This window comes from Myodes glareolus, chromosome 6 (assembly GCF_982192425.1).
Source record: "Myodes glareolus chromosome 6, mMyoGla1.1, whole genome shotgun sequence".
NCBI lineage: Eukaryota > Metazoa > Chordata > Mammalia > Rodentia > Cricetidae > Myodes > Myodes glareolus.
The window spans coordinates 2178647-2204011 of record NC_142031.1 but is presented as its reverse complement, the minus strand read 5'-3'; the positions used below and the strand labels follow the sequence as shown (position 1 = coordinate 2204011).

The 25365-nt window shown below is 51.7% G+C and overlaps 1 protein-coding gene across 9 annotated transcripts in view; it reads right to left on the bottom strand.

Moving 5' to 3' along the window:
• Prdm16 (PR/SET domain 16) overlaps positions 1-25365 on the bottom strand; it is a 316131-nt gene that overhangs the window by 194693 nt on the left and 96073 nt on the right. For all 9 annotated transcript variants that reach the window (XM_087906796.1, XM_087906788.1, XM_087906791.1 and 6 more), the window contains exon 2: positions 17818-18167. In XM_087906796.1, the coding sequence (XP_087762922.1) occupies positions 17818-18167 (350 nt within the window). The remainder of the gene's footprint in view (positions 1-17817; positions 18168-25365) is intronic.

The following is a 25365-nucleotide window of genomic DNA, read 5'->3' as shown; positions in this document are numbered from 1 at the left end:
TTTTTTCTGAAGTGATAGAAAGAGATCAATAGCCCTGGGCAAAGTCTCTACTCACAATGTATCTAGAAAATTCTGCTCATAGGAAGTGAGCTATGAAGAACAGGACTTCATTCCAGGGACGAAGCTCCTGTCATTGGTCCCTAGGTAGACGGCACATCAGCAGGCGCCTTCCACCCTGACAATATGAAAGAGGGCACATCAGCAGGTGCCCCTGCCCCCACCCCCTACAGTATGGAAGAGGGCGCATCAGCAGGTGCCCCTGCCCCCACCCCCTACAGTATGGAAGAGGGCACATCAGCAGGTACCCCTACCCCCCACCATTACCCCCAACAATACAGCTACTGTCATGTTCTGAGAGTGCCCATTCAATCACAAGCAACAAGTCTTTTTGTTGACAGGTATCGGATGGGGCAAGAAGAGAATGGAGCCAGAGGACTGGGCAAAGGGCTGATGGCTGCTACCACTGTGTGAGCGGTGTTCTTCGAGAGCAGAGCCATCTTCAGTGTTCACCAGCAGCTGCTTAACTAAAGTCCTTTCTTTCCCCTTTTCAGAACTGTTCACGCAGGTGCACAGGGCTCAGGAAGCAATCCTTCCTGCCTCCTGCCACCATCCATGGCGTTAAACCACTGTGACTGGAAAACTGGCCCTCCAAAAGCAATCTCAGTCCCGTTCACTGCCACTATAGAGAGATGCATATGGGTGGTGGGGCAGACAAGGTGTCTTAGCACTTGAAACTTGAGCTTTGTGGATAGGAACTAATTTTGAAAGAGACCAAATGGCCTCAGGCAAAGCTTAGGTCCACAGTCCTCCTGGAGGCTGCAGGCCAGCCAGCTGGGGAGCTGGGCTCTACGGCTACGTCCCTGAGGCCTCCTCCAACCAACCAGGCTACCATCTCCACTTCTCCCTGTACCTGGATACCAGCTACCATGAGACTCACAGGTGGCGTGAGGGCCTCCAAATCCCACTGTGGGCAGTGCATGAGCCACTGCCTGTGGTCCCAGTTCCTGGTTACCCCACCCTTCGTACCAGGATGTCTCTCCCATCTTTCTGCTTCCAGACACTGTCCAGATCAACTGGGATCCATGCTGTGTCAGTATTTGCCTTTACAGACATCTAGAATGGTGGCCAGCTAGGCAGTGGTCTGAGTGACTGTCCTAGTCTCTTTTCCCTGAGATGCATGGATGCTCACCCACATCCTGGAATCAGGGTCAGACATCAGTCCCAAAGTGCTTGTCCAAGCTCACTACAGAATACTGGTTCGTGTGTGTGAGTGTGTGTGTGTGTGTGTGTGTGTGTGTGTGTGTGTGTGAGAGAGAGAGAGAGAGAGACAGAGACAGAGACAGAGACAGAGAGACAGAGACAGAGACAGAGACTGACTTGGGAACCAGAATATGTCTGGAATTCACTCACTATGACACAGTTTCTGGGGTCTGATCTCACCTCTGTCCTGACTGTTGGCAAAACTGTCCACACAGACTCACAGAGCTCAGGACAGCAGCCTTGTCTCTTTCCATCAAAGGACAGACTTGGGGTGGAATGTTGTACTGCGTTTAGCACGGAGACCTGAGGGGTGGTGCAGGCTGAGCATCCTCAGAACTGATTCTCTGTCATGGGTCAGAAAAACGGATTTACTATGCTTTAAAACTGCTCAGTTTTCATCTCAGCTGCAGCCAGGCCACCCGGACGATTGCAGGGGTAGGATCTGAGTTTCTTGTTTACTGAGGTCTTTGCTGGATATGGCCTGCTAAGCTCTCCAGGACTGTCTGTGAATCAGCTTCACAGGGGTGATCCATGTTAGGGCGCCATCACTCCAAGGTCACCATGTGCTAGTTCCGAAGCTAAGGAAATGGGGACAACCCCTGTGTGGTGAGTAGGAATGGGGAAAAGATGCACACCACTAGCCCCAAATCCATCTGTAGTCTCTCGGCTTAAACTCCCTGCAAGAAGTATTCAGGAGGGACACTGCTGGGTCCCACCAGAGCGTGGGCAAAAATGACGAAGTTCCACAGTAATGCTCACAGGTTAGGGTGTATATGGGGGGGTAGGAAAGGTTAGAGTGGGGGGGTAGTTATGCCCAGGAGATTCCGCAAGCTTCCAACGTACCCGCTGAACACTGTGGTGGGGGATGGAAACCAAGTCCTTCCCGAGTGCTGGAACTCAACTCCAGTAGCAAATGGGCTTGTGTAAAAGGCAATTACAGAAGGCCAGGCCTCACCAGGAAAGCAGGCCTGCCCGCTGCACCTCGGGAGGGTTGGGCCCCAAACCCCACGCACAGGCCTTTCATCTCGCCAGGCCTCGCCAGCCATCAGATTCCGAGTCCTTCTTAATCCTTACTTTCTTTAAAAAATGGATTAGGCAAATCTCATCTGGAAAATTAATTAATGTATGAATTCAACAAATATTTACTGAGCATAGCATTTTATTAATCACTTTTCCTTTTATAATCTCATGGCCCCTCCCTCTCTTCGCGTATGTTTTTTGCCATTCAAGTTTTGGGAAGGTCTACTTCTGTATTTTGTAGGTTTTTATTGCTGATTCTAATAATGATTTTGTCCAATGCAACTTTAAAGATGTTTCTTTACGATATAGCCAGTTATGTGGAATTTCAAACTTTGGCATGGTGTAACTTGGTGACCTCAAGGCTGGGGGGAGGTCTCTTTGAATAGTGAACCCCATGGAACTTGGGGACCCAGAGGAACTCAGAAGGGTGTTTGGAGCCTCTGGGTTCCCACTGCCAGTCCTGGGATTATTTTCCATTTTTCCCTCCATGCCTGTCACTGGCAGTAGGTAAGTATGTCCTCGGGGCGCCCCGCCCCCAGCCAAACAAAAGTGAGCTTGCCTGTCGCTTCCCCAAGAAAGGGAGTCCGGGGCTTTTCAAGGCAGTGAATGGGGCCCCTCATTTAGGCAGCATTATACCAGGGCCTTCATTTCCCCTTCCCTTCTTTACCTCATTCAGGGGGCTTCTGACTTCAACTAATTCGATCATAATCCCACCGGGCCTTCTCAGCCCCCCGTTCCGGAGCACATTGTCCAGGCCTAGCAGCCCCCCCACACAGGGGTCCCCCATTCCAATTAGCCAACTGCTGGGCCCCAGTCCCTTTCCACTCCTTTCCTGTCTGCCCGCCCATTTTTTTTAACCATTTCCTTTTTGAATTAGACACCCAAGAGCCTTCAAGGGCAAGCGTCGTACACCCTGGGTCAAGCCCTGAGTGGTCTTCAGCCACGAACACACAGACGGATGCAGTGTGCGTTTGTCAAGCTGTTCAAAAGCACCAGCCCTAAAGATGAAGCACAATCAACAGTCATGTCCCTGCTGTTCCCCCAGATTCATCTCAGGCCCTGTGAGCCCTGCTAGCCGATTCTACCTAGCCAGCAGGAACTGGGGCATTCCTGTGCTTATCCTTGGATGGGGTATGTTCTCACTTCTGCTAGCACAGAACCGGGGATCCCTATCTTTATTCTGAAAATCTAGACCCCAATGGCTCACAAACCAATCTTCCTGCCTATATGAGAAGATTTCAGAACTTGGCAGGGACCAGGCCCCTAGTGACGTCCCCCAGTGATGATCTGTTGCTGGTCTAACAAAGGTGGGGCTGCTGAGATGGCTTGGTGGTTAAGAGCACTTGCTGCTCTTGCAGAGGACCCAGGTTCCAGCTCTCAGTATCTACATGATGGTTCATAAGTACCTGTCACTCCAGGTCCAGGGCATCTGACTTCTTCTCACATGCCAAACGCTTACACTTATATAATAACTAAGTCTAAAAATCAAAACAATGCTAACACTAAAGCCGTATGTTACTGTCAGGACCAGGCACGGCCTTGATGCCAATCTGCTGCCATTAATAAATTTAATCCGCTCCTGGACTACTGCATACACCTGTAGCCCAGGGACATTCATTCTTTGTGTCCCAGGGGTCTTGGGAATCATGGCGGCTGCAGAGCACCCTGGCTTGGGTGTGACTCTGCATCATCTCAGGTCATTTCCTCCACCTGACAATTACTCAGCCCAGATATTTGATCCCTTGGGGATCTGTTACAGGCTGAACTGTGCATTCATCCCCCAACCCCCACTAAACCTGCACACCAAAGCCCAAACCTCCAGCACCTGGGAACGTGGTCAAATTCTGAGACAGTCTCTGCCAATGAGATGAGTTGACTGAGTCTGAGCGCATCCTGTGAAGAAGCCCTGGAACCGGAGAGGTGGCTCAGTGGTTAGCACACTGCCCTTTCAGCAGACCCAGGTGTGACTCTCATACCCACATGGCAGCTTACAAATGTCTGAAACTTCAGTTCTGGGTCATCCAAAATCCTCTTCTGGCCTCTGTGGGCATCACATGCACATGGTGCACAGACACACACACAGGCAAAATAAACATGTACATAAAATACTTTTTAAAAAGAAAGGGACATTTGGACACTGACACTCAGGAGTATCGTGTAAGGACAAAGTTGGAGACCCCGGGTGACAGAGCTACAAGCCATAGAACGCCAACGACGCCAGAGAGCTTCCAGAAGTCTGGAGGGACCTGAGTAGACCACCCCATCCATACCAGAACACAACCTAATACTTGCTACAACAGCCTGGGGACTCCAAAACAGGCATCTGCCTTAGCCACATGCATTAGGATCAAGCATTTTCCACTGTGCAGCTAACTGACTTTGCCCCCAAGAAACAACGACCCTGAAAAATCCACAAAGACCGGGAGGCAAGATCTACCAAGCCTATCTCAGGTACCAGAGAAACTGTTGGCAGGCTCACACCGAAGGCTATGCCCTCACACCGCCCGCCCCCCACAGCACAGGCTCTTCATGAATCTGCCTGCAGTCCAGAGCAGGCTTTCGGAGCTGTGTCCACTTGCTGGGGACACTTCTGTGACCCCGGCAGACACTGCACCATGGAGGGAGGAGCTCAGACAGGAGCAAAGCTTCTGGAGGAGCCACAGTGAAAAGTCACGGACTTCGGATTCCATCAGAATGCCGTTCTTACATCTCCCAAGCAGGGGAACTGAAAACCAGGTAATCCCAGCACTCAGGAGGCAGAGGCAGGCAGAGCTCAAGGCCAACCAGGTCTACAGAGTGAGTTCTAGGATGGCCAGAGCTATGCAGGGAAACCCTTTCTTGATAAACAAACAAACAAATAAATAATAAATAAATCCAAACAAACAAAGTATTATATTTTAAGCTAGGACACGATCTCTAGATAATTTAGTTCATGCCCTAATTGGACACATGGAGAGACAGAGACCCAGAGACCTCAGTAACATGCCCAGGGTTTCAGTAGCATGTTCCGAGCCAGTGGTCTCTCTGAGATATAGTACAGGATACATCACAGAGTGGGCAGGTGTCAGGACCAGCAGAATGGCATCCTTCGCCCACCGGTCCCCTTCACTGAGTACTAGAGTGCCCCTGCAGCTTAGTCCAGGAAACCTCTCTGACTACGGATTTGGTCACTTCTCTGAAAGCACAGACGTTCACACACAAGGGGTTCACAAGACACCCACTTTATGAGACGCTAATGCCTGAGCGGGCTGGTGAACTAAGCTGTAGCACACAGGCCTACTGGAACCTTGTGGAACTGTAAACTTAGCCTAGGCACCCAAGCAGTCTCTCTTGGCTACTTGCTCATGAAGTAGGCAGGGAGGCCAGACTGGTTGGCACTCTGTAAGCAGAGTGTTTCAGTTGGGATCAGCACACCCAGGATGGACCCAGGAGCAGGGGAACTCCAGGCACCTGTGACCTCTGAGTTCCCTTTATTACATACATCCCCAGTCTGACTTACTCAATTGTATTTCAGTGCTGAAGGAAGCTAAGGGAGCTCTTGGCCACATCTCCTGGGCACCCAGACCCAGAGGCCCCACGCTCTTCGGCACACATCTGACTGTGGGTCTAACCTCACTTCCAGAGGCCACGGGCGGCCAATGACTCCAGAGGCGCCTGTTGAAAGCGAGGAACCAGCCAAGCATCCTAATCCCGTCTCCCCCACTCTCCCCAGCACTCTCTCGGGCTTCTGCTGAGCGCAGAGGCCAAAGCGAAGGCTGATAAATTAGTCTAGAGGGAAACAAGGCTGCTTCTACTTGTAAAAGGTCATTTCGACTTTGTTCTGGGTGAGGGTTTATCTCAGCTGCCGCGGCGTCAGACAATGCCTGGGGCCTAAATGGCAGAAATCTTAGCTCTGCTCGTGAAATTACTGTGCTGATAAGACAGAATGGACTTTGGAGAGATCTAAATGGGAAAGGAGTGGATGTAGGTATTTTTGAACAAGATTGAACAGGGATGACACAAAAGGATGTACAATTAAACTGGGCATTAGCCCAGAAGGAGAAACAGCCTGAAAGGCAGACAAAGGTGGCTCCTGTGGCCCTGCTCGGGGCTGGTAATCCCTGCCCCTGCCCTGCCTGGACTGGCCGAGGGGTGCAGCTGGGGACAGGAGGACAAGGACACACCAGTACGTCTGGACTGCTGCCGCCGCTGCCGCTGGAGGCTGGGGTCTTCACGTGTTGATGGCGCAGTACACAGATGGGGTACTACAGTACAGGGCAAAGCCACAGTGTGCAGGTGGTCTTGACTCAGTGTTATAGGTGATAGGGAGTAAGGACAAGGTGCCCCCCTCAAGCTGACCCATGACTATGACCTGACTACACACATACATGTGACCTAGATTCTTGTTTGCTTAAGGAAGTCTCTCATTCACCCCAGGCTGGCGACAAACTTGCTACGTCGCTAAGAATGACCTTGAACTTCTGAAAGCCCTGTTTCTACCTCCCATGTGCTACAACTGTAGGCCTGCACCACCACACCTGGTCTACACGACCCTAGGGGTGGACCCAAGAACTTCATAGGTGCTGGTGAGTCATATCTCCGTCCCTGACACAGGTTTTAGGCAAATGTGAATGGGAAGCCCAGGCCATGTCAGACAAACCTTCCACTATACAGTAAGATGTTGATTATTGTCATTTCCCAAGCTTCAGTGGGGAACTTGGGTCGTGCCCTGCTCCCCTCCCTGCCCCCACCCCAAGACACTACTCTGGGATGAACTTTCCTAGACATGGCTGCTGACTGCATTTAGGATAAACTCAATCCTCAGGGGCTGAGAGAACCCACTCAGGGCGTCCCACACAGGCCCAAGCAATTTCTGCCCGCCTGCTGCTGAGCAAGGAAAGACATCACAGGTGCTTGGTGGCCTGTGAGTGGCAGTATCACTCTTGTCTCTGGCAGAAGCCAAGGTGGCTGGAACATGCTAAGAGCACATGCCTGTGCCGGGACACAACCAGAGAGAAGATGAGATGAGCGAGGCTGTCCTCTGCCTGCGGAGGGAGCCCCTGGGGTCGTGTCTCAACCCAGGCCCAGAGAGACCTTTTATGGCCTGGAACGCCTGGGCTCTTGTCTGACCCTGTACAGGGGGCGGGAGGGCTCGCCGGGGACAGAAGTCAGCATGGTGGCTGGGGCTCCCTAGGGAGATACCCGAGGGAGGGCTGCCCTCTGGGCTCATCCTGCTCCTTATAAAAACCATGGTTGGGAAATCATGGATTGATACTGCAGTTTCTGTAGCCTTGGGGGTCCGGTTGCTTTCTGCCTCGCAGAGTCAGCCCAGAGCAGCCCAGGCTATCCCTGTGAGAATGTGCTGGAGGTGCAGACGGAGCTCCGTGTTGTGTCTGTGCTACTCCCTGACTGGCACAGCCAGTCCCTCCAAGCCCTCTGTGTGGTCATTCTGGCAGCACACCGGGGTGCCAGGGTTACCAGACTGCCATGTTGACTGAGGATACATCATGGGCCAGGTCGGCTAGAGGGCCATACAGGAGGGACGTGGGTGGCAAGGCAGAGAGGACACCAGCAGAGACATTCAAGGCAGGTATGAATTGCCCACTCCTGCTGCTATTGATGTGCAGATTCCTGGGTCCAGACACTGACAGCCTATCCCTGTGGACAGAAGCGCATTCTGAAAGTGCCCTGGATGGGGAGGGTATGGGGCAATTCTCTCAAGATTGCTTCAGAAACTCCAAGACCAAGGTGCATTGTAGGATGGGGCAGTACAGACACCGCGCTATGGGCTATTGGGGCCAGAGCCCCACATGGTCTAGCCTGAATACACCCCTGCCCTCTGATGTCTGCCTGCTACATCCTGGGCATCCTGGAGGCGGCTGGAGAACTCTCATTCATCTTCAGGATGGCCGAGGGCTCTCCCTGGCATCTGGAGAATTCTGTCACAGACACCATGAGCACTAAGTGGTCCTTGCCTGGCCCAGCTGCTGTCCCCAGAGCAGAGTCTGAGGACTTGTTTTCACAAGACAGGAAATCACAGCTCTGGGGAGAAAGTGACACCCAAGGACTCAGGACTCAGGCTGGACTCTGCTCCAGCCCTGCTGGAGCCCAGTCTGGGCCTCACCCCGATGGAGGCAGACCTCCCTGTGGGGCCTAATATCACTTCCCCACATGGTCACTGAGCCAGGCTTTCCTCCCTCCACTCTATCTGCAGGTCAGCTTCCTGCCCCAGGAGCTAGGAAGGAGCGCAGGGGAGGGAAGTGGCCAAGCCACTCCTGCCTGGCTTGTTGAGCCCAGCTTCCTCGGGTCTTCGGCCTCGGTTGCCTCTCAGCCAATTGACCATGACAACGTATTAATCACAGTGTTTCTGGAGCAGAGCGCCCTGAGCAGAATGGGTCTTATGTGGATCTGGGCAGGTGCCCAGTCAGTCCCTGGTTAGGACCGGGCCTCTCCTTCTGCCTAGCTGGCCCAGCTCATCACCGGGCAGAGGGAGCCCAGGTGACTCTGTGAGTATCCATTAGTGCACAGCCCTTGCTTCCCCTAAAGAAATAAGGAAGGCGGGCATTAGCAGAGCAAAAGAGAGGAGCCAAGAGGTTCTGTTCCACAGACAACCTTAAGGGGGTCACAGGCAGACCTGCCAACCCCGCAGTAAGCCCACCTTGTCCTCCCCCCCCCCCCCGCAGTAAGCCCACCTTCTCCTCTCCCCCACTACCTCCCTGTCTGCTGGGACCGCCCCCTCCACCTCAACCCAATACTTTCACATGTTGGCTCGGGCGAGCGGCATTTCGAGTCCGGATGGGCGCTGGCTGTCACTGGGGTAGAGTGTGTGAGCCGGATGGCAAAATACCATTTAAGAAGTTGGCACTGGAGGATGTCTCTCGAATATGAAAAGAAAACATTTATTTCCTTTTTTTCGCCTGTGAATCAGAATGCTCTATTTAAAGAAAGTGCCCTCTGCCGGGTTGCTGCTGAGTTATTACCCCTTAAGGAAGTGAAGGAGAGCCACCGGGGAGGTATTCTTAGTTCTTCTCTCTTCTTTTTCTAAAATTCCTTATAAACCCGACTTTCGGAGCTGGGCCTAAGATAGTACAGGATTCCATGGCATTCCTGGGCTGAAATGTGGGGCCGCTGTCTGTGTGCTTGGGGGAGGCAGGGAAGGTTGGCTACTGAGTCCCACAGAGGTCCTTGAGAAGTGGCCATATGTGGCTTTCCCCCTAGATCTTGAGGAGGTCTTGAGCTCAGCTATTTCCGAGCAAGAGGGCTTTCCATGGTGGGCTGAGGCTGAAGGGGCCCCTAAGGCATCATTGTAGGATCAGGGTGCTGGCTTCACAGTATCCACCCAGGAGCCTTTGCCCAGCGGTGTCCTCGGTGGCCTCGGACATTTCATTTGCCTCCATAGGGTATTTCCTTAAAGTCACTGGGAAGAAAAGCCCACCGCATGTCTTAATCTCCACAAACCTCTCCAGCAACTAGACAAAGAGAGGTTGCCCTGCCTGGAGGGCACATGAAGTGCCCAGGTAGAGGGCCAACCATTGCACAATTCTGGGGCCCCAGAGAAAAAAGTATAACCAGAAGATGAGTTTGGTTTTTGGATGAGATGGGGACCACCACTAAAAAGTCCTGCAGCAGCAGTTCTCAACTGGTGGGTCACGATCCCTTTAGGGGTCACGTGGCCCTTTCACAGGGGTTACATATCAGATATCCTATACATCAGATATTTAGGGTTTCTAACAGTAGCAAAACTACAGTAGTAATTACTACAACGGAAATGGTTTTATAGTTGGGGGTCACCATGACATGAGGAACTGTATGAAAGGGTCTCAGCATTAGGATGGTTCAGAATCGCTGCCCTACCTAGAGGGTGTGACCATCCCAGGGACAGCAGGCCCTTGCTGGCCTCCCTGCCCAGGATCCACTGCCCAGCATTCACATCATATAATACCTTTAGTGGCACTGCCTGCTCCCTGGTGGGACTATAGAACAAGACATAACGAGAGGGACCAAGAGCCGAAGGAAAGATAAGGGTGCCCGCCCAGCAGGGGTGCAGGAGTGAGCAGCCAAGTCCCTGTGTTGGGAGGTAGAATTCCAGAACCCTAGCTATATGGGGTAAGCTCGTCCTCTACGTGGAAGCATTTAAGTGTGCAGGTGTGCCCGTCTGTGTCTGAGTGTTCCTAGGAGTGTGAGCCTGCGTGAGTCGACGTGGAAGGCCTTGTGTGTCATGCACTGGTCTTTCCGTGTGGTACTGAGTTAACACACAGGACCTGGGTAGCTCCTGAGACTGCCTGTTCCTGGAAGCAGCAAGGCCTGCTGAGCCACTGAATGCCTCTCACTGCCCACTCCACATAGCCCCTCGTGACCTCTATAACACGCCCTGCCGCAGCTGTCCTCATGTTGGGCCTTCTGGTGGCATAGTGAACATGTGGAGGGGCTCTCCCTCTTCCTAGGCCAGTTGTTCTGGACCTGGATTGTGGATTATAATCTCTGGGGGCTGTCACAAGTTCCACTACCAGACGATCATGAGGTCTTAAACCCAAATGCTCTGACAAACAGATAACCAGCCCCTCCTAGAGTGAGCCTGGGTTCCCGCATTGCTGGCAGTGATCAGGTGATGCCAACCAGCAGTCAAATGAGAGCCAGGATCTCATAATGTATAACAGTAGCTCTGAGGTCAAGATCCCTAAGAGGGACTCCAAGGAAACACCCCTGACCCACAGAGCCTGACACATTAACTTGTGACCTCCAAATCTTTCTTTGCAAACTCAGTTGGGATTGTTATGCCTCTTTCCCAAACTGGGTAGACTCATTTCTTGAGTGACTTGCATGGACATTGGGTCTGAGCCCAGCTTGCCTCTGCTGTCATCTCAGCCCCTGCAGCAAGTCCTCTTGACCCTGAGAAAACGGAGAGCTTGAAGGCCTCATAGCTACGGACAGTTCCAGGCACCAGTTTAGGAAGCCCCAGCCCACTGACCAGTTGACCCTGGACACAGCCCTGCTTACATCAGGCAGCTCCAAAGGGAACGGCAAAGCTGCAGGGATGGGCGTACCTGTCCGTCCCCCCATGGAATCAGAAGAAGTTGGGGATTCACAAGGGGAACACAAGAGACTCTGAGCAGGGAGGGCATCAGACCCTCCCAGGGCTGCTTGGGAAGTGTGCAGTGTCTTGTATGAGGTCAGCAAGGTCGTAAGATGCTTGCTTCCCAAGCTGACCATTTCCACTGGGCATTTATTGTCTGGCCTGTCTGGCGTAAATGCTGCTACACACATGAGTCACTAGGGATCTTGTCCAAAGGTCCACAGTGACTCAGTGAATCTCTTTGTCCAAAAGGCCTTGGGGGCAGGGCAGTGCTGCACTCGCGGGCTACTCTGAGACAGTCAGGGGGTTCACTCATGGGGCTCTAAACCATGCTCCATTTCTCCTGCTCCCATTATGGGATCAGAAAGGGCAGGCAGCGCAGAGGATTCCCTCATCAGAGGGAGCTCGCTGCGTCCAGGAAACAGGCTGACAGCAAGGCATGCCTCATCCTGGGGCTCATGAAGACTCTTCTAAGTCTGCCTCCTTCACCAGCACCAAAATGCACCCTTAAAAAGACATAGTCTTCCAAGATCTCCTGAGTAAATTGGGAGCATGGGGACCTTGGGAGAGAGTTGAAAGGGAGGGGAGAGGCAGAGAGGGGAGCTGAGAAAAATGTAGAGCTCAATAAAAATCAATAAAAATTTAAATACCTTTAAAAAAAAGTTATAGTCTTCAGCCCCCACACCCCAATCCACAACTTCTTTGCCCAATTCCTTCATGATGAAAGTCCATCTAATCAGATCGTACCGGCCAAGCAAGCAGCTGCTGGTGGAGGTGTGTTAGCTGGCGGGAACGCACATGCCTGGTGGGAGGGATGTTTCCCAGGGTTTCCTCTATCCCCAAGATCAGCATCAATCCAGGACCTGCAGGGATCTCTATAGGATGTGAGCTCAGATTCTGTTTGAGCCCACAGTGAGATCTGCCTCCTATGGTACCCCAACTCACAACACCCTGAGCTTGCCCTCCTAAAGCAGCCAAGGCCAAGCAGGGTAGAGATACAGGTGATCTCTACCTTGGGTGGTTGGGTGGTCAGAGCCCAATGCTAGGACTTTAGTCTAAAGCTAAGCAGGAAGTAGCAGACCCCCGCCCCCAACACAGCCAGGGTAGGAGGGAGACACCTCTGTCTGCATTTCTAGAGACAAGTCCAGTGGAGGAAAAAGTCTTTGTGCGAGAGTTTGAAAGTTGAAGGAGAGAGGACAAACATTGCTGCCTCTGAGAACCCTGAAGCTAAGTCTGAGACTCAAGCTGGGGTTCTGGCGTAGAATTTAATCTGATCCCTCTACAGGCCGGGCCACTCCTTGGGAACGGGCAAACCTGCCTCTTTATCTCTCCTGCCCTGGGACTGATTTTAGCCTGAGTGTTCAGTCCCAAGTGTATGCTCTCAATGTTTGGAGATGACGGTTCTTGGTACAGCCATCTAATGTTAAGTCGCGGTGGTTTTAACAGTCTCTTAGAAGATCTTCATCCTGGAGAGGTTTGGGGGCAGGGAGCTAGAGGCTAAGGCTACACTGTGTGGAACCCTCTGCTTTCCCTAGGAAACAGATACCATCCAGACTCCCCCCCCCCCCAACATTGCCACCTACCAATCCCCCCAAATTTATACTTTCCATTCTCTACTCTCGGGAAAAGAAAGGCTGAGAGTCCCTGCAATGTGCAGAAATGGCTAACACATACACACCTAAGCACACATTACATTCCTTCCAGCCGAGCTATTCAAAGCTGGTGTTTGGAGTGACAGGCTCACATTAAATGTGCAGAAGTTTCTCAGAATCTGACAGCAGGGCTAGGGTGGCTTTCATCCCCATTGTCTTCCAAGACCTGGCATCGCTGGTCATTAGGGTAACCCACGGTCCCTAAGTGATCAGTAAATCTTGACTCTCTCCAAAGACGTCTGAGGGTCTCAGGAACCCTGAAGGAACTGGCAGAGGACCCCAAGACTGCGGCACAGAGGGAGGAATGGGGCAGGCCGAGGCCTCCAGGCTATTTTCCCTATCTCCCCAGAGTGCCCTGTTATCTTGGCCTGTTTGTTGATTGAACAAATAAATGCATGTATTAATATTCAGACCCTCGCTCCAGGGAATGAGGCAGTCCACTTGAGCAAATGCTCAAGAGGATTGAAACCCCATCAGTCCACATTAACCCCTCTTAAGCACTGGGAGACACACTCATTCAGCAGATGACGCTTGTGTGTCAATCACAGGCTCAGCACCATCTCAGAGGGTGACTTTCTGGAGACATCCTCTATAAGAACCTAGTCTAACTCTGGAGAGGAGCAGCCAGTGTCAGTGAGAAGCCCATCTCTGGTGCCTCCCCAGGTACCCTGCCTTATCCAAGCAAGCTCAGGCACACAGCTGCAGACCCTGCCTGGGGCAGGTGGCCTCTGAGCAGCCCATCCATAGCCCATCCCTCTGGGCTGTCACAGCAGCCATCTCTTAATTAGCAAAATAAATAGCACGATGATAAATGTCATAATTTACTCAACACATGATCAAAATCATTGCTTTTGCAGACCTCAGGGCAATAAAATGCAATCACAGGGTGATTTATTCCCACCGGCAGGGTGAGTGCAAGGCTTCGTGTCAGTAAGCAGGGCATGGGGGGGGGGTCAGATGGAGGAGCCTGGGAATTGGGACCAAGCCCACAGGGATGTCCAGGCATTGTATCCACACCCACACCCATTTACAGAACCACCAGCCAGGCCCAGGATATCTGACATGTTTCCTTCCAAAATGACTAGGGAAGGAGGCTTTAGAGTCATGAAAAGGTCTCCAGTACATATGAGAGGAAAGGAGAGAGATAGCTTCCAGGGTCAGTCCTGGACGGGGTATGGGCTTCGATCCATGTTACCACATGAACACTGAAAGCAGCAGGCTCAGCTTCTCCACCCCTAACTCTGTTCTGTCAAAGGAGGGTCCACCTGAGGTAGGAGTGCCTTGTCACCAGGGACAGGAAGTCAAAGGTCATTCCAGGTCATTGTCTGATCCATAGGTCATGTGGTCGTCCTTGTCTGAACCATGTGGGGGAAAAGAGGAACTTTTTCCTCCCTCGTCACCCCGCGATCCCATGTAGGTCAGGCCTCGATAACCCTCTTTTCATCTTATCATCTGAAGCAAGGATTTGGCTCTCAGAAAGGAGGTGAAGTACGCCCACAGCGTATCCCCAGTGGTGATACAATATCAGTAAGTCTGACCTTCATTTCAAACTGGCCACCAGAAGACCACAGGGTCATTCTCTCTGTTTGTAGGCCTCTCCAGAGGACCCACGCTCTGGAGTGCAGACTGGTCACAGACCGATGCACTCCACTCCTCCTGGACCCCTCCTCGGGGAAGCCAAACAGAACGGACCCTCCTTAGCTTCCATCTGTCATCCTTGCTAAGAATGTCACTGCTTGCTCTCCTGCAGCAAATGAATGCCACGTTAAAGATCACAAAATTCAATTACTCTGATTCACAGAGCTTCATTATGAGGGTGAGGGCGAATAATTACGTATGCGATCCGGGGCCGTCCTGCGATTGTACCCATGCATGCCTCAAGCCGCCCTGAGCCTGACTGGAGCTCCCCAGCCCTCAGCATGCTTGCCCATAAATGCTTCCTGGTGGTCTCTGCCTCTCTCTGCACTTGCAGAGGGCTGGAGGGCTGGTTGCTAGGCCTCTTGGTGAAACAGCTGAGGTGGGTACCTGAAGGCCCCTTTCCCTAGACTCAGGAGCAACAGCATGCAGGCTGAGTAAGTTAGGAAAAGCTAGGAGGGTCACGAGAACTCTCTGACTTTGCTGAGTTACCTCTGCACTTTGAGGAAGACAAAAGAATGGTGAATGGGACATGACAAAGTATAGTTCACACATGGAAAAATCAGAGCAAAGCTAGGAGGGAAAGAGGTCTCAGTGCTTTCTCTAGGTCCAGCCTGCAACTTAATCCTTGACTCCAGGCCCTGGGAGCTTCCACTTCCTCCCCAGGAACCTTCTCTTTCCTCCCTGAACAGCACTGGCTTCCACTCCAGTCCTGCCAGCGACTCCAAGGATCTAATCCCAAGGACAGGACAGAACTAACTACTTGGCCAGCTGCTGTGGAAGGACACAGAGTCCAGCAAAGCGTCACAGAAACAGGTGGTGACTGCCTGAACTCCCGAAGGAAACGAGGTTAGATAAGAGACGCTAGGTGTGTCTTGTGTCTCGAACACTGTTTCGGGGCATTGCTGGGGGCAGCAACGAGCACCTTCATGAAAGTCAGCTGTCAGGTCATCACGATGGGACAAAGCTCTTCGCAGAAATGGGGGAACAACTCACTTTCAAGTGCCTCCACGGAGTGCAAACAACAGTGCAAAAGTCAGCAAGCCCCGAGGAGTGATAGCGACAACCTGTACCAGGCCTGGCACCCAGGGAGCCACTGTGATACGGGGCATTTCTTTAAAAAACAAAATCAAACAGAAACTTGTATCAGCCGCAGAGCAGACAAGAACAAAGTCACTTCAAGGTCATCCAAAGAACTACCTATTACCAAGGTTTGTTTACCCTCCAAGCGTTTAAAAGCTGGCCCACTGATTAAATAGTGAAGATCTTTTAAGTACGTTAAACAAACACCCTTCAACGTCTCCAGCATGCCAGCAGGGAAGGGTGGAGAGGCCCTCCACAAAGCCAAATCCAACTGAGCCCAAAGCACTCAACTGCCATGTTGTTTAAAAACACTCTCCTTGGGCTGCAAAGCACAGCGAGTGCCCGCTGGAAGGGTGGGATTCCATCCTTTCCTCTCCTGCCTCACCTGGTTCCCTGGCCCAGCCAGTCAAGCCCAAAGCCAATCTCAACCTTGGTCCCCACCCCCGGCACCTGCCACCTCTCATGGTTGAAGACATTGACAAGTTAGCTACTGAGCTTTAGTTCCTACCAGGCTGGACTATTGTGAAGCCCAACTCACCCATTTCCTCATCCATTTGGTCAACACAGCTTCTCACCCAGGTCCTCCGAGCTCTCTGAAGAATGAGTCAGGGTGGCTCACGCTCAGATGAGAGCCCCAGCGCCCTAGACAATGAACTAAATAAGACCCCGTGATACGAGGGACCTCATTCTACCTGCCTTCTTTGGCACCCAGGGGTCCAGTTTTCAGAGCACACGAACGGCCTATGAATGTGATGTAGCCACCACCAACAGATGCATCAACTCCCCCCCCCCCCCCCGCTCTCGATGCTATCCCCCAAAAGGCTTTACGCATGGCAGGACCAAGGGAAATCCTTGGTGCTTATTGGATTATCCAGACTTTCCCAGGGTCTGGAAGAGGAATCTATGCATAAGAGGACATTTCATCAGAGTTTCTAGGCAGCTGTGGAGTCTTGGTGTGCAAAGTTTGGAGACTCTAACAGCCAGGGAGAGGATGCTGGGCCTTAAGTCTTTCCTCGCGCTCTACAAGAAAACCAACATCCACATCTGCTTGAAAACTTCCTCAAAGTTGTCAAGGGGCTGGGAGAGGCGGACAGACCAGAGGTAGACCCTTGTCCCACCTGACTCCCGCGCCCAGCCCCACGGTTAGGGAACCACTGCAGGCTAGCAGGCTCTCTCCCTCCCCTGGACCATTTACCCTTCCTGGCACTGACCTCGACGCAGGCACTTGTGGAGGTTGTGAAACACCAAAAGGAATCTGGATTTGCATTCCTGCTTTCCACCCAGGCAGGCTTCCTGCCAAAACTACCACTGGAAACCAGCCCTGTGGGCCGCGGGAAGGCCGGGGCCTGCGGGAAAACGTGCTTTTGTGGCATTCTTACTTCCCACGAGGCCACCTTGACAAGTCCCCTCCAAGCAGAGTTCAGGGTGCCCCATGGCCTGAGTGGACACCTCTGGATGCTTCTGGTTCAGAGCAACCCCTGCACACCTAGGTCTTAGCACTTTCTGGTCTAACACACAATTCTTCCCAAACCACCTGCACAGGTTAGCGCATATGAACTCCGGCCCGCAAAGGTCTGTGGAGGTGTGAGAAGGAAGTGTAAAGAGGCAAGGCTTCTGCTCCCCAATATGAGATTGGACGCCCCCATAAGGTCAGTCAGGAGCCTTGTGTCAATGTGTCAGAGTCTGTAGTGACTGCGTGGCCACCAGGCCTGTTTTGTAAGCTGCCTCAACCTGATGGAGACAGAACGAGGCTTTGAGCATTAAGTTGCCTCTTTCGGAACACTAGACTCTCCCGCGATGAGGGTGGGTCAGCACCTCCATCCAGTAAGAGGCACAAGATGTTTTAAAACATGAGCTCATAAAAGACACATTTCCGGGAAGAGGGTGCCTCAGCCGTCGGGGCTGATGGGCGTCCGAGGGGACGGCAATGTTTTCTGAGACACGTCAGGCAAGCCGCTGGATAAAATAACCCTGGGAAATGTGACATTCGAATGCTCTCTCTCTCTCCAACAGACCGAGCCTCCTGCCTGGGGCAGTGGCTGCACCAGCTTTATAAATAGATTGAACACAAGATAAATGACCACGATCAATCATGCTCAGACTGAGCATACTCACCTCCCATCCGAAGTCGGCCTCCTTTAGTGCGGCCCGGGGCGCCACCACGTAGGGGCCAAGCCTCTCCCCGATTTCCATCTTCCGCTTGGCCCAGATCCCTAGACCGGCTCCTGGGATGGAGGACTCTCGCAACTCGAAGTCTGGTGGGATTGGAATGTCTTCAGGAATGTAGACAGGAGCCTCATAGGGCGAGCCCTCCTTGGGAGTGAAGTCCTCGCTGGTGGGGAAGGGGGATGGCGGCCCCATAGGGATGGGCGACAAGATGCTGTCCTCGGTCTCCTCCTCGGCACTGTGGCCGGCCAGCAGGTCCGGGTCGGGTTCATACATATTATTTACAACGTCACTGTCACCTAAAGAGATAATGTAGCATCAGCATCTGTAGCAAAGGATCCCCCAGGGATGTGGCCCTCGTGGAACCCGAGGGCACCCGAGACCCAGCAGAATTCTAGCTGCTACCCCTTGCCTGGTACAGATGCCATCTCTGCACCATCCCAAACCTGGCAGCAGGCATGTAGTGCCAGTGGCTCCCAGGGAGGTCCCACCAGGCTCCTCTAGGGACCAACATGCTACAGGCAGCACAGCCAAGCGCTCTCTCTCTCTCTCTCTCTCTCTCTCTCTCTCTCTCTCTCTCTCTCGTGTTCACTGTTTCCAAATATGTTGGAGGCGGGCAACTTCATCTCTGCAGCACCTGAGGATGTGCTGCCTAGGAATGGAGGAGACAAGGCCATCATAGAGATGGTGATACATGGGCTCGTTCCAGTGCTTGTCTGTGGCCTCAGAGACTAGGGAGCTGAGATGTTTTGAAGAACATTTAGAATCTGAGCTCATGTGAGATTTGCTAAAACCTGCCATCCCAGCGTAAAACTACTCTGGCCATCACACTGGGGTAGCAGGTCCTGGATGGGGTTTCTGCAAGTTCCTGGTGATCTAGAGGCAGATTTGGAATAGTTGAGGCCATGGGTACAGTACCTGAGCTGCAGGTCACAGGACCGAGCCAAAGGAAGAGGGCCTTCAGCTTATCCGGAGGGGATGGGTTTTTCTCTAGGGTCCATCATAACTAAAGGTTGATATCAAGACAGAGTCACTTGGACTATAAAAAGTGCACACCAAGGCTGTGATGACATCAGACAGAGAAGGTTTGAGAGGCCAAGGAGGAGATCAGGCAGAAAGGAAAGCAATCCCGTTTCTGGTGTGTGCCCCCACAGCCCCTCAAATGGCTTCAGACCAGCAAGGACTCAAGCAGCCAGAAGACCAGACCAGCTCAAGCCTGCAGCAGCAAATGATGAGACTGTGCTCTCTCTACATCAAGGTCTACTCACCAGGAGCATGAAGCTCACCTTGCTGCAATGCAGACAGACCTCAGAAGCATACACACTGCCTAGAATGCCGGGGCGGGGCATCCTATGGCTATTTTCAAACATCCAACCTATTACTACTAACCAGTTACCTTGCTGTGCCCATAATACAAACATTTATTTCTCCTGTCTAACTGTACAGCTTCTTCCCTTTCCCCGCCCCTCGCCCATAGAGGCGTCATGCCAATTACCCTGACTTGACTAGTCCCCAATGCCTACAGTGTGTACACACTGTAAACATCACAAGGTAGCCTTTAAACCCCGACTCTTTTCCCAATGTAAAAAATCACACTCCTCCTATAAAGGTTCACTCATGTCCAGTGTGCACGTGGGTGGAAACACCACAGTGTCTTATCAGCACAAATGATCAAGATTTGTACACAAAGACTTTTAAAAGTACATTATGCAAAATGGAAGACAAATGCCATGCTTCTGCCCAGCATCCAGAAGAGGCAAATCTGTAAGGTAAGGAGGGGCTAGGGAGAGTCACTGTTAATGGGTGCTGGTTCTCCGACGGGTAGTGGGAATGTTCCAGAACTAGAGGTAGAGGCTGGTGGCACAGCACTGGGAAGTGTGCTAAGTGCCACTGGGTCGCATGTTCTGAATGGTTACTTTTTCCGTCCTGTGGATTTGACCCCAGTCAGTGAGGAAAAGCCAGAGGTGTGGTGGAGGGAGGTGGGCAGGGCCTTCACTCACTGTACTGACCCCTGATCCAGACCTCCCAGGCCAGGTCTGTCCTGCCACTGGTCTGTGGCCTATGACACCCAGGAGCCGTGTCCCATGCCCCTCCCTGCTCCTTGACATTGGCTGGTGAAATAGAAGCCTCCAGGGAGACAAGAACTTTCAAGTACAAGAAAAAAACGACTTCAGATTCCCTACGTTGGCTGCAAACAAACCGGCTGGGGAAGTAACAAAATGTTTTCTTTCAAAAGAAACCAAAGTCTCGGAAAAAAAAAATCATGCCGATAACACTTATTTAATTTAGCAGCATTCACAGAAGTAATGACTATGTTTTAAGTGGCCAACGGTTCCTTTTTAATTGGCCAGTGGGATCCTTTCAGGGACTCAGCAACATGAAGGCAGCAGAGCTCCCTCCACCCCAAGGCCCGGCGTTGTTTAGGTTTGAAAGAACACCCCCGTAAACCTTCCCAGTGCCTGTGCGGCAGAAAGGTAAATTAGAAGGGGGGGGTAATTAACAAGCCACCTTATTATTCAGAACTGGTAACTGCACAGAGCTCACAAACAAAATCTCACTGGAAGCCCATGTTCCCCATGAAGCGCTTAACTCCTTCGGGGCGTTGACGCCACTGCCTCCCCAAGTGGCTGGAGAGCAGAACAGACAGAGCTTCAGGAACTCGGGGGGTCCGAGTGGGACAATGTCCCCATCTAGTGTGTGGCCACCTTAGGGTTATTCCTTTCATTTTCTTTTTTCAGCTTGAATTCTACTTCCTCAGACCCTCACCTACTCACAGGAGCCAGCACTTCAAGAAAGGCCCACTCCACTGGAGGCCCAGCAACAGCTGGAGAGAAGGCAGTGTTTCCTGCCGATTAGAGGCGGGCCTGTGACCCAGTCCAGCCTCCTGTGCCCAGGTGGTCACTGAAGTTAAGAGACATTTGCATTCTGCTGTCCCCTGTACTGGAGAGAGAGAGCTCTTCGTTCACAGGTGGGCACTGAGGACCCAGGAGACCCAATGAGTGTGTGGAGAATGTATTTTTAGAGAGAATGAAGGAAGGGTTCCCAAGTCCCTGAAGAAACCGTCACCTGCTTGGAGTCCTGGGGAGCGAGGCATGAGCCACTCAGGTTTTAGAAGGGGTGATGAGTCTTATGTTCAACTTAGAGATCAGCCTTCCTTTCTCATGAGTGCCAGGCAAGACGCCCTCTGAGATGGAAGCCTCTCTGCCCAAGGTGGACAGGCGTGTTCTGAGAGTGGGTACCTGTCACCCAGCCTCAGTCTAGGTCACAGGAATGGCAGGTGCATTTGCCAGGCCATGCTTTCTTCGGGGTAGAAGGGCAGTGCCAAGGACATGGGTACTTTGTGGCTATGTCTGGGAGATAGGATGTCACTATTTGGTAGGAGGCCTACATTCTTTATCTGGATATTACAATGGCTACATACTGGAGATTCTTGGCTGGGTCTGTCATTCATAAAATTTGAAACACCTACCAAAATGATAAAAGTGGGGAGGGGAGGGGAGGGTACATGGAGCAGCAGGAAGAGGGGATCAGCATGAACTTGGCCAGCCCTCAAGCCAAATGGTCCCGAGACAATAGCCAAGTCCGGGGTTTTTTTGTTTGTTTGTTTGTTTGCTAGAAGCACCTGCTCAATGCCCCAGGGTCTAGCTGAGCCTCTTCCTGGTGAACTCAACACCAAGTCCCTCTGACCACCACACCAGCCAATGTTCAATGACTATCATGACCCTGGGGCGTGGAACAGAGCTCAGCATCCCCTCAGAGCCAGGGAAGCATGGGCCGAGAACCCACCAGGACCACATCTTTCACCCTGCTCTAGATTCCACCCAACCTAGCTTTTAGTGTTGAATCTCTTCTGACATACTTTCACCCAGGACACAAGGTACCCAGCATCTCTTCAGAGGCCCTTACTGAAGAGCAAACAGAGATGGGGGATGGGATACTAAGGTCTAGAAAGACAGGAGAAGGAGGAGACAGAGAGAGAGAGAGAGAGAGAGAGAGAGAGAGAGAGAGAGAGAGAGAAGAGAGAGAACAGTAACTGAACATTAGAACAGTCTGCTAAACATCAGCATCAACCAGCAGCAGAGGGCGGCTGCCGTGGTATCTCTCAGGCTGGGGCTCTGCATCAGCCACGACATTAACATCTATGAAGAATGATCATTGGCTGTCCTGCCACCAAACAGGTAGATTTAAACCTTAATCAGTGGCCAGAGGGAGCCTGAGGAATTTCCCCACAGGTGATGGGTATCTGGCTATAGTTTCTGTTGTATTGTGAGGCCAGGCTTTAAGGAGAGGGTGTGTACCTTGAAGGCCTGGAGCAGGCAGGGCGAAGGTGATATTGGCAGGGATAACAAGGAAAGTGTTCTCTGCCCATCAATCAGGCAATCGGGGACAGTGTGTGTGTGTGTGTGTGTGTGTGTGTGTGCGTGTGTGTGTGTGTGTGTATGTGTGTGTGTGTGTACACAAATGTGTGAGCATGTGCGAGTTCTATGTGAGCATGTGTGTACATGAGCAGAGATAACGGTGGAAAACTCTGCAAACAGGCCCTTGGGGCCAGTGCAAATCTACCCCCCACTGCCCTCTGCCTGTAGGGTTCTGGAGAAAAAGGGAAAAACAGTAGGATGCCAGAAGTCCCTAACCACACGCCCAGCAATCACTAGACAGAGGCTCAAAAAGTCTCTGGGATATCCTGATGGGGCCCGGACAGCAGTGATCTTCGCCTCCCCTAACAGCAACTACAGGCCTTGTTGGCACCTCTCCCTGGAGGCTCAGGACAGGCTCCTCAACTCATTTTCCTCTCGGGACATCTCCAACTTGCCTATAGGGATATTCTGACTTCGTTCTGCACCCCAAAGCACCACATAGCCTATTCCAGCTCACAGGGCACATGCCTATGTCAACTGCTCCCAGAAAGGAAGACACCAGGCGGACACCTGCAAGTCTACCCTCAAGAGCAAAGAAGTCAAGCCAAGTGTCTACCAAGCTCAGCAAGTGGCAATCTCTTGGAAATGGAGGAGGCAGAGAAGGGATCAGGAGAGCAGGGCATGTCTGAAGAAGACATAACCTAACATCTGGGGAATCCAGGAAAGGTTTGAGGGGGGACAATACTCACTAGGAGGTACAGGGGGTTTGACTCGGGACAAGGTGGCCATTGATGATCTGCACCTCGACTGTGGTGGAAACACAGGCTCACTCTGGTACAAAGACCAAAGACGTTAGGAACAAGTCCCTGGGCCATCTGAAGAAGGTGGGTGTTACCTACGTCAATAACCTGTGTGCAAGGAATGCCATGCAGTGCCAGAGCTTGGCAGAACTCTACAGTTGGTGGGGCTGTGCAGCGGTCTCACTGACTTGTGCCCTTGGGTCCCTGTGTTGTTCTTTATGACTGCATACACACCCATAACTGTTTTCAGCTAAACTTTCAAGGGAAAAGGAACTTTCCTCAAAACCAAGATCCTGTCATCCATGTGCAGGATTGTGCACCCTTGGGTTTTTCTGGTTCCTCTGAACAGATCTTCTGCCTAACTCAGGGATTCCTCGTCCTGCCTGGAAACAAGTAGAATGGCAAATTAGTACTGGGAAGATGGGTGACAGGTATATGCTAAACCTGGAAGCCACCTCCTAAGCATGTTCTTGAAAATTTAGATATGAGAAAAACTGGCACCCACTGTGGGACTGGGCAGGACAGAAACTTCTGTCAACAAAGACTCAGATTTTTTGTATTGAAAAGAAAACAGGAGGAAATGCTGTGGGATAATGCTCTTGTACACTGTAAAGATTTGTCACTTGTATGAGTTTAATAAAATGCTGATTGGTCAGTAGCCAGGCAGGAAGTATAGGTGGGGCAACCAGACTAGGAGAATTCTGGAAAGAGGAAGGTCAGTCATCAGCTAGATGCAGAGGAAACAAGATGAGAATGCCTTAATGTTTTACTGAGAAAAGGTACCAAGCCACATGGCTAAGCACAGACAAGAATTATGGGTGAATTTAAGTTGCAAGAGCAAGTTAATAATAAGCCTGAGCAATAGTTCAAACAGTTTATAATTAATATAAGCATCTTTGTGTTTATTTGGGACTGAATGACTGTGGGACTAGGTGGGACAGAAACTTCTGTCTACAAAGAATTCAAGGGCACATAGTAGAAATCAGATGGAGAGTTACAAGGGCTAAGAACTCCACATCACCAACCTTTGTCACTTGTCACTGCCTCAGTGACATCCACCCCCATCCTGTAAATTCAGAAACAGAAGCAGTTAAGGAGGGTCGGTGCCTTGGTATGGGTCCTACAGGCCAAACAGAGAGAAGTCTAAGGGGGACCCAGCGAATTTTTCTGTCCCCATCCTATGACATTCCCTCTGGCCACTGTCCTGGAGCCAGAGGGCCAGCAACCCAGTGTCCTCATCTGATTGGATGCTGATTCCTAATGGCCACTACCATCCTTCCTAAAAGGGAGAGAAAGAACACCAGAAGACAGAAGACGGCATGCATGCACCAGCAGCTCTGGAAGGGCACTTGGGGGTGGGATGCCCAGGTCTGTCCTGTCTGTGGATGTGGGAAGGGACATCCTCTCCTGGTGAGAACATCCAGGCTGGCTACAGCCCCACTGAGCAGAGCCATCATAAGCACCTCTGGAGTCCAGGGGGCTCACTCAGGAAAGAGTTCCTGATACCTCTCACAGAATGTAGGCCCTTAGAAGTAATTGTACCATATTCTGCCCACTGCTGCAGGAGCAGAGAAAGAACCACCCCTTTCTCATTCTCAGAGGACGTGAGCAGCTCATCTGACATTTAGAAGTCTCACAGTAGAGGGTCCCTGGTCATGACGCATTGTGTCCCCAGGAACTTAAGAGAGCAGCAGTCACCCACCCAGACCTGGGCAAAGGGGTGGGAAAGCACCAAGTGTTTCAGAAGCACAGGGTCAAGTTCCCCTGCTCTGGCCTCACAGGGCTCCAAAGCCTCCAGTTTCAAACCACGGCCTGCTTCTTTTCACCAAAGCAGCTTTCTATTGGGTTCGGAAGAGCCAGGACCTACCATGTTTCCAAGTTTCCTCACTCGCCCCCCAAACCATACAGGTAGAGAGCAGATTTGCACCCCCCCCCCAAACAATGTGAACAGTGAGATTTACACACCTTCCGCAAATAATGAGGGCAGAGAGCAGAAGACATCACAATTGATGAATGAATGTGTGGATGAGTGGATGATGGATGGATGGATGGATGGATGGATGGATGGATGGATGGATGGATACATGGGTGGGGGATGGATGAATTAGTGTATGGGTAAGGGTAGGCATGTGAATAAATGGGTGAGGAGGTATATGAATGCTAGATGGACAGATGAGTGGATAGATGCACATACGGGTGGGTGAATAGTTTACTAAATGAATGGTTTTGGCTAATTGATGAATGCATGGATAAATGGATATATGGATGAGTAGATGTATAGGAAGATGAGGGAGTGAATGGGTAGGGTCGTGGATGACGGATAGATAGGTGGACAGATG